The sequence below is a fragment of the Ornithodoros turicata genome, chromosome 1 (assembly GCF_037126465.1).
Source record: "Ornithodoros turicata isolate Travis chromosome 1, ASM3712646v1, whole genome shotgun sequence".
Lineage (NCBI taxonomy): Eukaryota > Metazoa > Arthropoda > Arachnida > Ixodida > Argasidae > Ornithodoros > Ornithodoros turicata.
The window spans coordinates 142,209,973-142,226,932 of NC_088201.1; the positions used below are offsets into that span (position 1 = coordinate 142,209,973).

General features: G+C 46.4%; 1 protein-coding gene across 3 annotated transcripts in view; it reads right to left on the reverse strand.

The window, feature by feature from the left end:
* The window catches only part of LOC135370169 (uncharacterized), a 113,666-nt gene that overhangs the window by 76,437 nt on the left and 20,269 nt on the right, over positions 1-16,960 (reverse strand). For 2 of the 3 annotated variants that reach the window (XM_064603887.1, XM_064603872.1), the window contains exon 3: positions 1,877-1,969. In XM_064603887.1, coding sequence (XP_064459957.1) covers positions 1,877-1,969 — 93 coding nt within the window. Of the gene's footprint in view, positions 1-1,876; positions 1,970-10,830; positions 11,064-11,119; positions 11,139-11,192; positions 11,217-11,286; positions 11,311-11,360; positions 11,385-11,457; positions 11,482-11,534; positions 11,561-11,623; positions 11,654-11,705; positions 11,730-16,960 lie in introns of those variants that run through there. The other variant, XM_064603881.1, reaches the window with a different exon arrangement.

Genomic DNA, 16,960 nt, shown 5'->3' on the forward strand with positions numbered 1-16,960 from the left:
GCCAAAATAGACGGCACAACAAGCAGCACATTCCCCTGATCGGATACCGTGCCACGGAATACACAGGGGTGACACGAACCCGCCATTGTTGTAACTACACTGTAAACGTTATGGCATCTTTAAGGCTGTGCGCCATGCACATCAAATCTGGTTGCCTAACATTGTACTTTCAGGACGATATTTTACAAAATTAAGAGAGCATTACAAAAGTTCAGGTACAGCGCGAATCTTGCTTTCATTATATCTTTGATGCGTAGGTCCATGCTAATGCATCGCTACCGATTCTCGTGCACGTGTAAGTGACAACAATACTGTTCAACAGTGTTGACATTTTTAATGTGTGAATATTTGGTGAACGGACAAAGGCGAGCAGAGAAAACTCGTGCACAACCATAGTCCATTATCAAATTAGGAAAATTACACCTTAAAAGGCGTGCGTCATGCACATTATTACACCTTTAAAGGTGTGAAAACGGTTACAGTGTACCCTCAAGCGGGTGCTTTTGCCAAAACTGCCATCTTGTCCTGATCGCATGTCATAAAAAACGTAATTTTGAGGTCATGTGACTTTGTTTACATGTCGTTTTGCCGCTTACCGACTTATTACCGTCGTCATAACGCCAACAGATGAACGTATTTTGCCAGCGTAAGCTATGCGGTGCTTCTTCTGCAACATGGTAGCCCATTTCTCCTTAATTTAAGTACATCGGATCGGCTCAATGAGTTTTAACGCGCGGTCGTTCTCACATCTTTGGAAGTCGTCAACAATACGAGGCCTTATGTGTAGAACTGCGCGTTTTACTGCGAGATTATCGGATAAAAATAATTACCGTGATCGAAAGACATCCAAAACGTTGCGCAGAAACAACAACCGCATTGTGTACAAGCGGTTTGGCCGCCTATCACGGGCGCCGCCATCTTTAAGGTCACGTGTGCCTTGTCGTTTGCTGTGACGTGCGACCAGGACCTGTCCTGGATGCATTGCGTTCGCCGAGCACGCTTTGGTCTAGAGAGCAATACAATGGATGCCACCCCTGTGACGGAATATGTGTCACAATTGGATTTATATTGCTGTTACAACTATAAAAGCTGGGACGATTTGTGCCGCCTCAGATTTTCGGAAAGAACGCATAAAATAGCCGTTTTTATCTTCGAAGAGGCACAATAGCCGTAATCAGATTTAGAGTGTGGGCCGCACCCGGGGCGGTCCGCGTTATCTAGGGCCATGGAGTTTGTTGCGAATCATTGACGAAGTGGCGTGTTACAGTGTCACGACACATGCCCCTGTGGACAGACATGCGCAAAGTTCGGCAGCTGCTTTACTCCTCTCAATATTTAAGAACTGGGAAACCCATTTGTTGTACCATGATCTTATAGCAATACGCAACAGAATACAGAACCCAGCATTGTAAAAGTTGTCATGTCTTTCCTGGCGTCTTCATACATAACGTTACGTGCAACCGATGACAATCATTTCTTGCTTTATTTTATAGCTTCGAACTACATTTTAGTACTTTTTCCACGTCATTTAGTTACAGGTTTCGACAGCGTGGTCAAGGTCTGGGGTGCACTGGGGCAATACTCATCATATATCCAATAATAACCACACATGTATCTGTTGCTAGATCCTTGGTCCAGACAAAAGCTACATTGCCCACAATGAGATTTTGTTTTATTACGGGGTCTGAATCAGAAAACTAGATAATGCTGACACTATATACGCCATTCGTGTGCAGTGTGGTGCCAAGTTCGATATATGTAATTAAGTAGACGCTAGTATTACGCAATGCACGAAATGCTGGACGTATACGTGCACTTCCAGTGTGGAAAGCCTTCCCTGCCTGCATATTCAGAGAGTAATAGCAATGAAACATACCAAACAGGGAGCCCCGTTTTCTTCTATATTATAGCACGGGCACCTCTCGTCAGGTTGGGGTTGGTAGCTGCAGGCGAGGAAACGATCGTTGTACTGTAAAGTGAAAAAAAGAAAAAAAAACGATGTGTAAAATGTATTGCTGGTGGATAGCACGTAGCCAGAATGTAATTATGCCGAATGGCATGAGATATCTGCCCGGTGGCGTGTAGTGCGCCTCCCTGTCTCGATGACTGAGCAGCAACTCGATGTTCCATCAACTCCATAAGTGGACTTAATTTACTAATGGTGTAGTTGAAGGAAAGATACCAGCAGCAGGAGCCGTACTCATACGATCCCATTAACGGGCAGAGATACTTGATGCACCTCTGACCGGAAGGGTATGAGTTGAACCGCACTGCTGGTCCCTCTGTGGTCATTATCCAATAGCAGAATGCAACTGGACGTTGTGAGGCTTGCGTAGAGATCTAAAAGCAGGGAAAAAAATCATGAAAAGTGTTTTTTTTTTTTTCTGTTTCATCCGCTCTAACGATGGAAAAAACCTCAGGACCTCCAGACAGTGTTCTTCGTCTGCCATCTCTGATCACAGTTCGGGAACGTGCACATCAAAATGTCCAACAGGCTCACGGAGGAGTGCGTACAAAAACTTTTTTTTTCGTGCAAACCTCAATATGGTCAGCAAGCCGGGGATTGTATCCACGTCGCGCGCTCCCAGATTGCTACCCATCTTGTTTAACAAGTAGCTCACAGGTGATATTGTTATCATGTTATTTCTGGTTCAGGCTCGCATGAATCCCAATACGTCATTCCATGTCATTCTTTTGCTGTTGTACGCCGGTGTGCAATACATATATAAAGTAACATTCAAGTCTGAATGTCAGCAAGCATATTTTAGAGGATGCTCGAGGTAACACCTCATCCACAAATAGCTGTGGATCCAAGTCAGAGAGACCTCGTTGCGTAGAGCTTCACTGCAAATGCAAGGTATAAGAATATTGCTCGGTATTTTGTCCTTGCTGCCTATACGGTTATGCAAAAACTTTTGTCAAATGTCGCCCAAATGAATATAAATGTGAATAGACAAGTTACAAGCAATAGTAACAGTCTCGTCTATATATTTTTTCTATTTTTTTTCCGAAAAAAAGCTCACACACGAAGCTTTTTTTTTCCTGGGTCCGAAATTTTCCGGAAATGTTACATCACTAAGTTTCTGTTGTGTTGTGTTCTGTTGTGTTCATTCTCTTGTGTTAATAGCCTCATCCACTGCTACGTTACATAAAAAAGATGCCGCCCGCCACGGGTGTGTTCGTCCGTGTGGATGTGGGCGCGAATGGCAACCACATCAGAAATAATGTGTTGAATGCGACTGCGTGTCCCGGTTTTACTAGCGTGGCTTGGTATGTTGACGAAAGGGTGGACATCATGGTGGCATCTGTGACATGAAATCGCGGGTTTAAACTCCGTTGCTCATGCCGTTTCTTCAACTGCCATTATCCAACGGACTATTTCCATGTGCGCATCGCTCCTGGCGACGAGAGACCACATGATGAGAAGACGACGAAGCAATGATGACAAATTAATACAACGTGGGCGTAGATGATATTTTCTGAGGATATAGCAGGATAACATTTGTTTTGAATGGTATAGGATGTTCCTGTGGAAGCACACAACACATGATGCACCCCCCAAAACACACGAAAACTTTATTAAGGCATGTTCACAACATGCCATGATTTCATGCCAACTATCATGAAGACGCTCGTACATTTCGACGCAACACATTACAAGCACTGCAAGCAGCTTCAAAGCGCATGCGCCAACACTGGCAAATAGAAAGATGTTGCGAATGGAGAACGTAACACGTGAGTTCTTCGGCATCATCCACACGAAACCACATTGTTTCATCCGTCCAACGGCGCGAACGGAAAGCTCCCGCATCATTCGGTGAGTCTTTTACGCTGTGAATAACCATACATGACATTTATGCTTTTAATGTTTCGGCAGTTGACATATTATAGGCATTGCGAGAAAAAGCTTCGCCAACTCTCATCACAGCCTACAGCACGTTTTCATGTCAACAAACACGGCAGCCGCTGCCAGACGTGCCTGGGCTTGCGCACACGCGTATCCAGAAACGGTCCATTGAAGTATGCAACCGGATGTTGTGATGCATGCACCGTGTTCGTCTTTCTAAGTTGTGGGGCACTGCAGTTCGCCCATGATACCGTCGCTGCTTATCGAAGGAGATAAAAGCGCCGCGCGATGGGGGGAGAGAGGAATGTTTCTGCCGACAGCTGTCAAGGTAGGCAGCGGGATTTGGAGGGGAACACATGAGATGTAAGTGGTGCCCTCGTCACTGAGTGAAGAGTGTGTTTGTTCGCTTGTGTCTGTGTCTCTCGGTGCAGCGGTTGGAAAACAGACGGATTGGATTCAACCCCGCGTGGGATTCAAGGGGATAGAATCCTACAAATTGGCGCCCAACGTTGGGGCCGACCCGTCTTGCCGCACGCCCAGGAGGCACTGACAGCTAGTGTAGTTGCAGTGTAGTTTGTAGCATTTGTCGCCCGTGCCCTTCGCTCGCTGTCGCTTTTGCTGTTGTGTTCGTAGTTCGGGAGTGTCCATTTGCTGGCCATGCCGCCCACGAGGCCCCCTCTCGAGCCCGTCTACGAGGACGACCCGCCAGTAGCGGAGGACCTGCTTCGGCAGATGACAGCCCTCTGCGCTTTATTGTCGCAGCAGCTCCCCAGTAGCACGTCCGCCGCCCAGCCGTCCTCTGACCCCCGCTACGCCTGAACCTGACGATACCGACATTTTCGGGCTACAGCGACGCCAAGTCCGTTGAAGATTTTCTCGCGGACCTGGAGGCTTACCAGACAGCCGTGGGAGCAACCGACGAAGCCGTCCTGCGCCGGATACTACCCGCTGCATTGGTAAGCTCAGCTGCTGTGTGGCGCTGGTGTCAACCCGCATTTCCGTCTATGACTGAATTTCAGCGGCTGTTTCGGGAGGAATTTTTGCCCCCGGATTATGCAATGCGTATGCGTGAGGAACTCATGACTCGAACGCAGCACGCGGAGGAGAGCCTGTTGGAATATACCCGGGCAATCCAAGCGCTGTACCGCAGAGCTGAACCGCTCGCGACGGAAAGCGAGAAGGTGGCCCGCGCTATTCGCCAATGTCACCCTCGTTTTAAGTCTTATTTGCGGGGGCGAAGCTTTTCTTCGCTCGATGGCATTGCTAAAGAAGCCCGCGTCATCCAAGCAGATTTGTTGGCGGAATTTCAGTACCGCCCACCGCCTAGGCCGGAACAAACGCTGGAGCCTAGCTGCGCATGGAACGGGCCGAGGCAGTCGTTAGACGCGGAATTAAACCCCCGCGGGACTGTTGGAACGCACGGCGGACGGGCCAGTCCGGGCCGCCGGGCCAGTTTACCGTTCTTTGGATCCCTTTGCATATGAGCATAGGAACCCAGCTAGGTCGGCACGAGCAGAGCCGCGCGAGCGCGAAGTCGGTGATGCACGTCATGCACCACGGCAGGACAGGCGCGACTCTAGGGCAAGTAATAACGCAGGAACACAACCCCGTTGTTACGGTTACGGTGAACGCGGTCATTTTCGTCGTAACTGCCCGCAGCAGACCACTACCACCCCCGACAACCCCCGCAGGGAAACCCGGGACGTTTGCGGCGGTAATTGGGAATGACTCAGTTCTGTCGTCGGCTGCTGAAAATGTCGATAAGAAGCAAGCGAATTCTAACCATGCTATCTTGTCTGATAACGTAGTGGCCTCGGTATCGCTCGCATGTCGAGCGCAGGATGACATATGCAACATCGGACCGTTTATCGTGGCGCGCGTTCTGAGTAAGGACGTTGCGGCTTTGGTGGACACTGGAGCGGCTGTATCCCTGATAGGTGACACCATCCACGATTGGTGCCTTGAGCGGAACATTTCCGTACGGACAACCAGGACCTGCCTAAGGCTCGCATCAGATGCAGTGGCACCAGCCGGAGGAGCAGTACGTCTCACTTTGACCGTCGACGGACAACGTGTCAGACAACGCTTCATCTACCTGCCCGGATTGGCGGGACTGATGATCCTGGGACGCGACTTCATTATCCGGATGGGACTCGTCCTGGACTTACGTCGCGGAGGCTACCAGCATGCAACCGGTACCACCTTCTACCCCTTCATGGAGTGGACGACGCCGGAAACGGAGCAGAACCGGACTGGTGAGGAGACCCAGGATCCCGGAGCTGGAGAATCTACGTCCGTTGAGCTATTTTCCGGAGCAGAACACCTAACAGCGACGGTCGTACCCGCTGTTTTGGAGGACGCCCTGAAACGATTTCCAAAAAGCCCAGACCAGCGACGCATGCTCGCTAAAGCATTGCGGCCATTCTCCTGTATGTTCACAGAGAGACCAGGTCTAACCCATGCATTGGAGCACCGAATAGAAACCGGCGACGTAAGGCCCTGGCGATGTAATCCTCGGCGTTTGAGTGTGCATAAGCGCAAGCTCCTCGATGCTGCGCTGGATGAAATGATCGAGACCGGTGCTGTGAGACCTTCTCGCAGCCCTTGGGCTTTTCCGGTGGTTCTTGCGCCGAAAAAGGATGGAACCGCAAGGTTGTGCGTGGATTACCGCCGACTGAACGAGGTGACGGTAAGAGATTCGTACCCTTTTCCCTCGATAGACTCGATCATGTATTCGTTGGGATCCGCCCACGTGTTTACAACTTTGGACTGCAGTAGAGGATTCCTGCAGATTCCGATAGCACCGGATGATGTTGAGAAAACAGCATTTACCTGTCACAGGGGATTATTTGAATTTGTCCGGCTGCCCTTTGGACCGTCTAATTTCCCCGCTAGTTTTCAGCGAGTGATGGACGAGGTGCTTGGCGATGCGAAATACAATTTCGCTATGGCATACATGGATGACGTAGTAATTTTTTCACGTACATTCTAGGAACACCTTTCTCATTTGAACGTGGTGTTAGGACGCATGCAGGCTGCAGGATTGACTGTCAATCCCCGCAAGATGCAGTTGGCTACCAATAGCATCGATCTCCTCGGGTTCAAGGTGGAGTCCGGCACGGTCAGGCCGAACGAGGACAAGCTAAAGGCTATCTTTGAGTACCCCCGCCCGACGGATGTGAAAAGCTTGCAGCGCTTCCTCGGTATGATTGGCTTTTATAGACAGTTTATACCGTGATGCGCAGACCTAACGCAGCCGCTAACTTGGCTTTTGCGGAAGGGAGCACGATGGTCGTGGGGTCAAGCGCAGGAACAGGCATTTACCTCTCTCGCTAAAGCGATTGCGGAAACTACCCGCTTGTATCTCCTGGACCTGAATCGCCCATTTGTACTTCAAACAGATGCGAGCGATTACGGCCTTGGTGCAGTCTTGTTACAAGAGCATCACGGTGAACTCCAGCCCGTGCATTTGCAAGCCGTACGCTAACGCCTCCCGAACGCAATTATAGCGTGACGGAGAAGGAGTGCCTAGCAATCATGTTCGCACTACATAAGTTCGACATGTATTTGGATGGTGCGAAATTCACTATTCAAACTGACCATCAGGCACTGTCCTGGTTAAAGCGGTTGAAAAACCCAGCCGGACGGCTCGCACGTTGGAGTTTAACGTTTCAGCGATATGACTTCTCGGTGGAATACCGGAAGGGAACCTCAATTAAGGCGGCAGACGCGCTATCTCGAGCACCGTTGCCCCTTGAGGACGTCGTTGTTTCGCAGGAGCTTGTGGCCGCGGTTAACCAGACCGTCACGGAGGAGGAGCTCTCGTGGGGACAGATTGTAAGCAGGAACGACATCCTGGAAGCCAAGAGGACCGACGGCCTTTGTCAGCGTGTGTCAAGGTGGCTGGAAACATCAAACCTGGAAGGCACGGAAGACGCTGAGGAGAGGTACGACTCCTATCAGCTGGGTGAGGATGGTCTCCTGGTCCGGTACATTCCCCAGGCGGACGACGAGGAGGTTGGTGATAGCCCCTTTCGGATCGTAGTTCCAAGGAAGCTACGCAAGTCAAATACTCAAATACTTCCATGATTCTGCATTGTCGGGTCACGGTAGCGGCAGCAAGACTTATTCTAAGTTGTGTCGTATCGCGACTTGGCCAGGCATGAGACAGGATGTTTGGGGTATATACGCAGCTGTCCGATATGTCAGAAGTCTAAGCCGCGTGGAGGGCAGCCTCCCGGCTGGCTGCAACCGATTGTTAGCCAGAAACCTTGGTAGATAGTCGCATGTGACGTAATGGGTCCTTATCCCAGAAGTCCCCGTGGTACCCAGTATCTGTTAGTTGTTACAGATCACTTCACGAAGTGGGTTGAGCTTTACCCGCTGCGGAAGTTGGTGTCCGCTCGGATCTGGGACAGACTGCTGGACGTTTTTTCCCGGTTTGGATTCCCGGACCAGCTCATCACGGATAACGCCTCGCACTTTACAAGTAAGGTGTTCGTCGATAGTTGCTCTGCGTTGAGCATACGTCACGTAAAGACGTCCCCTTATCACCCTCAGGCGAACATATCTGAGCGGGTTAATCGCAACATCAAGATGATGTTGGTATCTTTTACCGAAAGGCATAAAGATTGGGACGCCCGTCTTACGGAGCTTGGCTTTGCCACTCGTACTACGGAAAATAGGTCGACAGGATTTACCCCGGCTTATTTTAATTTCGGACGGGAAATTGTGTTCCCCCTCGAAAACACGTTGCGAACACGGCACGCACAGCCTAGTCGTTCGTACGTGAAGTATGCTAATGATCTTCGCGATAGAATTTCGACTGCCATTCGTTTGGCACGAGAGAGTCTTGAGGTGGCAAGACTGGAGCAGTCTCTCCAGTACAACAAAGGTCGGCGCCAGGTCATTTACCGCGTTGGAGACCTGGTCCTAAGGCGAACACATCCCCTTAGCGATGCAGCGAAAGGCTTTGCTACCTCTCTCGCTGATTGATGGGACGGTCCTTATCGGGTAAGCGCACAGCTAACTCCGGTCACTTACAGGCTCAAGCGTTGCAGCGACAACGAGGAAACGGGCCCCGTCCACGTACAAGACCTAAAGACCTTCAGCGAGCGCACCTATGACAACGGCAAGTGGGAGGAAGACCACGATCCAGCAAGCCCGCTCTCCCTCAAGTCCCCCTAGGGCCGGTCAACCATACCCCCAAGAGACTACTGCCCAGGGCGGGGTTCCCGGGATTACCCGCTATAACTTTCGCACACGTAAGCAACCGAGGTGACGTTTTCCTTTTTTTTTTTTACGCAGGCCACGACCGAGATCCCGTACACCACAAGTTTCTACGGCCCGCCCCCAGGCTCGGGCTTCCCGACTTCAACGTTACGTCGCCCCGGCCGTTCGTTCAGTCGCCCACGCAGCAACGTGGACGACCTTGTCTGGTGACACCAATGTTGGATTCGTGTCGTACCGTCGATGGAGGGACCAACCGCGCCCGCTGCGCGACGACCCGGTCGCCCTCGTGCCCGAACCTTTCAAAGGCCTCACGCTCCAAGACCGCCACCCGACCGAGCCCCCAGCCCTCTATACACCGGAAGAGATGGCATGCCTCTGCCCCTTGTGCCACGTCATCCAGTTCCATCCAACAACACATCGAGCAAGCCCTTTGTACCTGAACAGAGCTCTCCAACCGCCCCCTGCTCCTGCAATCAACCCTGGACCCCAAGACATCGAGGCAGCTCTCGCCCTTGTGCGTCGGTTCCGGCCCAACCTGCTCTCGCCTGCGGGACCCCGGGACGAACTCATACTCGACATGCCGATCTGCCAGACATGTGAACTCTAAGGGGGGGGGGGAAGAGTGTGGGGCGCTGCAGTTCGCCCATGATACCGTCGCTGCTTATCGAAGGAGATAAAAGCGCCGCGCGATGGGGGGAGAGAGGAATGTTTCTGCCGACAGCTGTCAAGGTAGGCAAGGGGATTCGGAGCGGAACACATGAGATGTAAGTGGTGCCCTCGTCACTGAGTTAAGAGTGTGTTTGTTCACTTGTGTCTGTGTCTCTAGGTGCAGCGGTTTGGCAAAAGACGGGTTGGATTCAACCCCGCGTGGGATTCAAGGGGGTAGAATCCTACAAAGTTTAATAGACGGTTTTAAAAAGATGCGCCGAGCACGAGGCGCAAAGCTGCATGGGAACTTTAAGGGACATGCAGCGTCGTCCGCTTCGGTTATGGTTTACCGTGCGCGCACCGGGAAAGTGGTTGGTCTTCTACCTTCGCCTGAGGCCGTCTCGTAATGGACTACGCACTGGACGTTTCCATGAGCCCTTGCGTGCCACTCGTAGCGCTTGCGTTTCGTTTTTCAGCAAGTACTGGTACCACGGATTTGTCGCTTTTCCCGTTGTCAGATCTTGGTGGCTGCGACCCGCACCGCTTTTTGTTTTATCTGGAGTGGCAGTGTGGAATGGGCGTCACGGGCACGCGTGTGCCTGCAGAGGGAGGTGGTGGCCTATGGGTTCCACATATGAGGACCAAGTGTCTTGCACTTGGTTTTAAAGGCATTTTTGATGCGCTCATGGAGCCGTTCACGATCCCTGCGCACGATCTCTTACAGTACCTCCTGGGCCCTGATATCAGGTTTTTTGCTGCTTTTTCGCTGAGTAGACCTCGATCTGCGTTTGTCGCACCCCACCCCAGAGAGTATGTCTCCTCCATGCGGCGCTTGCGTGAGTCCTACCCTGGTGAACGCATTTCTACGTGGTCTGTCGCCTCTGTACAAGTCCCTCTTGGAGCTAGTAGTAGGAGGGCGGGCAGTGTAAGCTTGCGGTCCACTTAGAAACCTGGACCCCTGGGCCCTGCCCTGAGCCCTGCGCGTATTTTTCCCTGCGCGGCGCGTCCCTGCGCGTATTTTTCCCCGCGCGGCGCGCGTGCGGAGCCTTGTCCGCGCGATTATAACATGCAGAGACATGCAAAGAAGGGTCATACACAAAAAGTACAAATGAAAATATATTTATTAATGCCAATTGTAATGCCAATCAAGTTGCCAATTGTAAAGCCAATAGTGCTGGGAATTCTGCCAATTGTGATGTCTGCCAATTGTGATGCCAATCAGGTGAAGGACAAAAACCCAGCCGAAAAACCTTCACGACCTGTAATAGAAGAAACAAAAACACAAGACAGTACATGGGGATAATATACAAAATGTATTATATCCAGTCCCTAGATTCTGAAAGAAAACATAAAATCAACATCCGTCAAATTGCTTACCAATTAATCACTTACAGACCCCCACACCAGCGACCTGAAAGACGACTTATCTTTATATGACACTATATTCGAACTGAATAATACATACAATATTGTGGCCACACAGGGTATTCTGGAAAACATACATTTCTTCATCACACTGCCATTATAGCAGCAATAATATGAACTCCACTAATACATACATGATGCTTGTGGACCCCAAGCGTCTGAAAGAGAATCTCATTTAATATCATATTCTATTTTCAATAATACATACAATATTGTGGCCATATGGGATAATCTGGAAAATATACAATTCAATATCATCACAATGATGTTATAGCAACAATAATATCAACTCCAATAATACATACAATGTGGTGGTGGACCCCAACCATCTGAAAGAGAATCTCATTTATTATCATATTCGTATCCTGTAACTTTTACTCACATTCCTGGTGATGTGCTCGTTCTTCTCTAGTTGTTAAAAAGATACATGCAATTAGTAATAACTAAACTTAGTCATATGTTAGTACATACAAGACCAATCGGTAGCTCCAGCAAAATCGTCTGAAATGGAAGTCATATATTAAAGTCAAAATTAAACAAATTTATTACATACATCTCGGTGGAGGTGATTCATGATCTGAAACAAGAAATAAAATTTTAACACTTTTTTTCATAATCATTATAATACCTTACCGTTTTGAAAGAAAAACGGCGCGTGTGCGGAGGGTTGTCCACGTGATTATCGGCGGGGGAGGGCTGCGCGTGCGCTCATCGTAGCATATTTTTCAGCCTGGGCAGACTTCTTTGGCCGAATTCACATATTTTTTCCGATACAACAGGTGAACGGTTTACATGCAGAGACATGCAAAGAAGGGTCATACACAAAAAGTACAAGTCAAAATATATTTATTAATGCCAATCAAGTTGAGATATATTTATTAAAGCCAATAGTGCTGGGAATTGTGATGCCAATCAGGTGAAGGAGAAAAACCCAGCCGAAGAACCTTCACCACCTGTAACAGGGCGGTGCTCGGGTGGAGGACTGCTGTGGTGGGCGGAGCGTGACCGGAGGGCTGCGTGCGTGCTTACCATTCACCCTGGGCTGACTTCTTTCTCTATTTTCCTACTTGGGCCGAATTCCTTCCCGCGACAAGTTGGCGGTGCTCGGGTGGAGGACTGCTGTGGTGGGCGGAGCGTGACCGGAGGGCTGCGTGCGCGCTTACCATTCACCCTGGGCTGACTTCTTTCACAATTTTCCTACTTGGGCCGACTTCCTTCCCGCGACAGGTGGGCGGTGCTCGGGTGGAGGACTGTGTGCGCGTTTACCATTCAGCCTGGGGCGCACACTTTCGTCATTTTTCAGCCTGGGCCGCTGACTTTCGCCATTTTTCAGCCTGAGCCGACTTGAATCATATTTTTTCCAGATACAACAGGTGTGCAGTAGGCTGTTTACACGCAAAGGATAGCCATACACAAAAGTAGAAGTAAAATATATTTATTAAAGTCATTAGGAATTATGTTATGACTCTGCGTGAATGGGAAAAAGTTAGCCAAAAATCTGAAATAGAAGGAACACAATACACGTAACAACACTTATTACAGGTATGATACATTAGCATTGAATAGGTATCACAAATCAAACACAATATTTTTATTAGTGGAAGTTTTCAATGAATCAGAAGTGATAGCGCATTTAATCAAAGAAGATATTCTTAATCAATACGATTACAATCAAAATTTCAAGTGCTATTATAAAAAGTCTGAGATGTGAGAATCTGATAGGTGTAAGTAATTTCGAGCACAATAGCTAATATTCCAATGTGACACAAATTTAATTTCTATTGAAGTGAATAGCACAGACATAAGGCAATAATTCGAATCAACACATAGCAATAATATAGAACCTAACCGACATGTAGGGAAATAATAGCTACACCATATCAAAACGATCACCACATTCAATCAAAGAAGATATTCTTAATCAATATGATTATAAACAAACTTTATTATTATTAATTATAACTTGTATTATAAAAAGTCTAATATTCCTATACGTGAGAACCATCTTTGCAATAGCGGGAAGTTCTGATAGTTGTATGTAATTAACTGTGAACAGCAGAGACACTGGAAGACTATAGGACACGAACACAAGACGAAATAAAATCTATACCACTACAAAGAAGATATTCCACTTCACCACATAGCACGCTCCTAGCCAACAAACGGAACAAAGAACGACACGAACACAAGAGGAAATAAAATCTATACCACTACATTGTCAAAGTCATCAGAAAATAGACATGTTAAAAATGAACTTCACCACATAGCACACTCCCAGCCAACAAACAGAACACGAACGACAAGAACACAAGAGGAAATAAAATCTATACCAATACATTGTCAAACTCATCAGAAAATAGACACGTTAAAAATGAACTTCGCCACATAGCACACTCCTAGCCAACAAACAGAACACGAACGACAAGAAGAAATAAAATCTATACCACTACATTGTCAAACTCATCAGAAAATAGACATGTTAAAAATTAACTTCACCACATACCACGCTCCCAGCCAACAAACAGAACAAAGAGCGACATGAACACAAGAGGAAATAAAATCTACACCACTACAAAGAAGTTATTCTTAATCAAAACAACATAGTAATCTATCATTCAGAAAATCAGATGAAAAAATCAAACTCATCAGAAAGTAGATAAGTTAAAAACGACCTTCACCACATAGCACGCTCCTAGCCAACAAACAGAACAAAGAACGACACGAACACAAGAGGAAATAAAATCTATACCACTACGAAGAAGATATTCCTAATCAAAACAACACAGTAATCTATCATTCAGAAAATCAAACCCATCAGAAAATTAATATTCCTACACGTGAGAACCATCAATGCAATAGCGTGAATATCTGTCATAACATTTCGAGCGCAATAGGGAATCTCAGTTTCATATTCCAACATTACTCAACTTTTAATTTCTTAAGTGAATAGCATAGACGTAAGGAAATAACGAGAAACAACACAATCAACAGCTACAATTAATAGAGAGCCAAACCTGCGCACCATCCAACACATAGAGAAATAATAGGTAATCAATCTATCAAAGGCGAAATAGCACAGACTTAACGATGAAGAACAGAGGAACACGCGGCGACACGTAAACAACAACAGAGGAAAATAATCTATCATTGAACCATCATAAAATCAACCAATATACAATTTTCATTCTAACAAACACTACGAACCTTGATGGAGATATCCAAGACGTAGGAAATATGCACTGTTTTCACTCTTTTCCTCAGAGCCGGGAGACTTTATGTCTCTATCTATATGGCCAAAGCACTGCGCATGCTTTATCACTCAAAGGGTTAGGGGCTATATTACTTCGTCCAGCAAACGGGACGCTCTATATGTCAGATAAGAGAGTTCAAAGGCGATAAATTTTATTGTGCAGCGCAAATAGATGTCGATATCACTCGCGGGGTCATTATCTTTTCGCATCCTTTCCCTGAAACGGAAATCTTTCGTCAAAGTGGTTGACAAGTCGGCTAAGTTTGTAGAGATGCGATATTGTTATTGAAGATGTAGAGAAAGTCCAAATTATTAATTGGTAGCAACGATTTAATTACATCAAGTTTTGTAATATCTTGCAATAGAAATTTCTAATGAACCACACAGAAATATCAAATGTGAAATGTGGCTCGAGACTACCATCTCCATTTTTTTCTTTGAAAATCAATCAATCAATCGAAATGCAACTCAAAGTTATGAGGCATTCCAATCTTAGAGATACTTACTTATGTCAATCGAGTGAACAATTGAAGCAAATGCAAGACAATAATTATTCCAGGCAGTAAGTTCACAACTCATAGAGTATCAGACGAGTGAATACTTGAAACAAAGTCAAAACAATAATTCTCACGACAGGTGGAGATTATAGCATTCTAAACCAGATAATAAAATTTTAATCAATAAAATAAACATAGATATGCTTTTAAATTAAGTGTAGATGTGCACTTGAAAACAGAAGAGACAATTGCTCTACATTGAAAAGATGGACAGATTTTGTACTCGATACCATAAGTCATGGGAAGATTTGATAAAAAACTGCTTCGAAAAGGAGGAGCCGCGAAACGATTTCATTATCGCTGCATTTCAATACGTCCTCGACATGGTCGTATTCGGTAATATGGTACAAACTACAGAACCGAAGGTGCAAGAATTTATGTGCCGAATCTACAATACTTATAAAAATATCTGCACATCAACGTCGGAAGGGCCACTAGGATTGATGGCGGAGTTTTTGAGATTTGCTAACGAAGAATTGAAATACACTAGACCAGATGTAATTGTAATCATTGCAATGGGCATTGCCTTCATCAAGAAAGCAATCGGATCAAATTATCATATACAAGCGGTCTATATCGCACGTTTCATTACGGATTTGTTGAAATTACACGTATCTGAGATGGAAAGTACATAAATCTTATCACGTGATAAGTTCCAATACCACGGCAACGCAATTATTTTCTTCTACCAGTCACTGCAACGATGTCGAATCAACAGAAGTTCAATATCGTCGTGCAACGTCTGATGTATTATCACCTGTTGAAACTCAACAAACATATCAATTGCGGTGGACCACCGGACGATTTTCATCTAATGCTCTCTTGTACACCATTCAAAAATCTTCATACAAAGAAAGGAAACATCAATAAGAGACTGTGCAAGTTCATCGCGACAAAGTGCAAGTTGTTGAAGCAATACAAACACGGCGACAACATAGCGCCTGCGTTAATCAACGCTGGATTCAAGCGCCCAATAATCAGAATTAACTACTTGATGTCTTCGGAATTCATGAATCAAGACAACAAACGAAAACTTCAGAGTTTGGAATAGAATTGTAATTTATCGGAATAAACAAGCATAAAATCGAAAATAATAATTGTATTCTTTGTCATCATTGTAATGAATCCTACGCATCACAATGAAAACACAATATGATTAGATTGAAGATTGCTAAGGAGACGAATGTTCCACAATTTGTGTAAGAATTCTCATATGGAATGAGTCCTGACCACCAAATAGGTTTTACTCGACTACACTACGTACAAGTTCAACACCAGAAGGATAGAATTGCCGAGAAGGATCGGTCATTGAAATTTAGAGACATGATACATCAGTCTATGATTACAAAAAGGATCACTAATCTCATGTGAAAACTTATCATATTTCATGAATTAAATTCCACAGTGCATGTATATTTCTCAATCAGTTGCACTAACCCAGACATAGTAAAAGAAGAAGAAAAGGCGTCTTTGACAAGCAACCCGATTGGAGTGCGGAACAAATAAATAAATATTTTTGTCAACACAGTTGTCCGTTTGTATGACTGGATAGGAAAAATGAGCCATCCAAGACAGAGCAAAACGGGAAATAAGGCAGGATAACTGATTGTGGCGGGATAAGTCAAAGCGTTCGCGACACAGTGTCATCGACTTTTACAATCGCATTCGGGTTCAGTGCCAGGGAGATAATACGAAGCCTTCGCGAAAAGCGAATCTATTATCAGATGCCACAATGCAAACGAAAGATTTTACGAGCACGACGTGCAGGTCAAGTCTACATTTCTAATCACATAGTCTTCGTAACACACTGCACACAAACGTATATGAAATGATTTCCAAATGGCAATCAGATTTTGGGAGAAGTGGATCACACTACCGTAATCAGAAGTGCTTAACCAATATACAATGAAGATGAGCGTTATGCATAAACACAATGGAAGATATGTTATATTAATTATAATAACCAGATCAGCGCAGGTCACACATAAATGTAGATCCAAT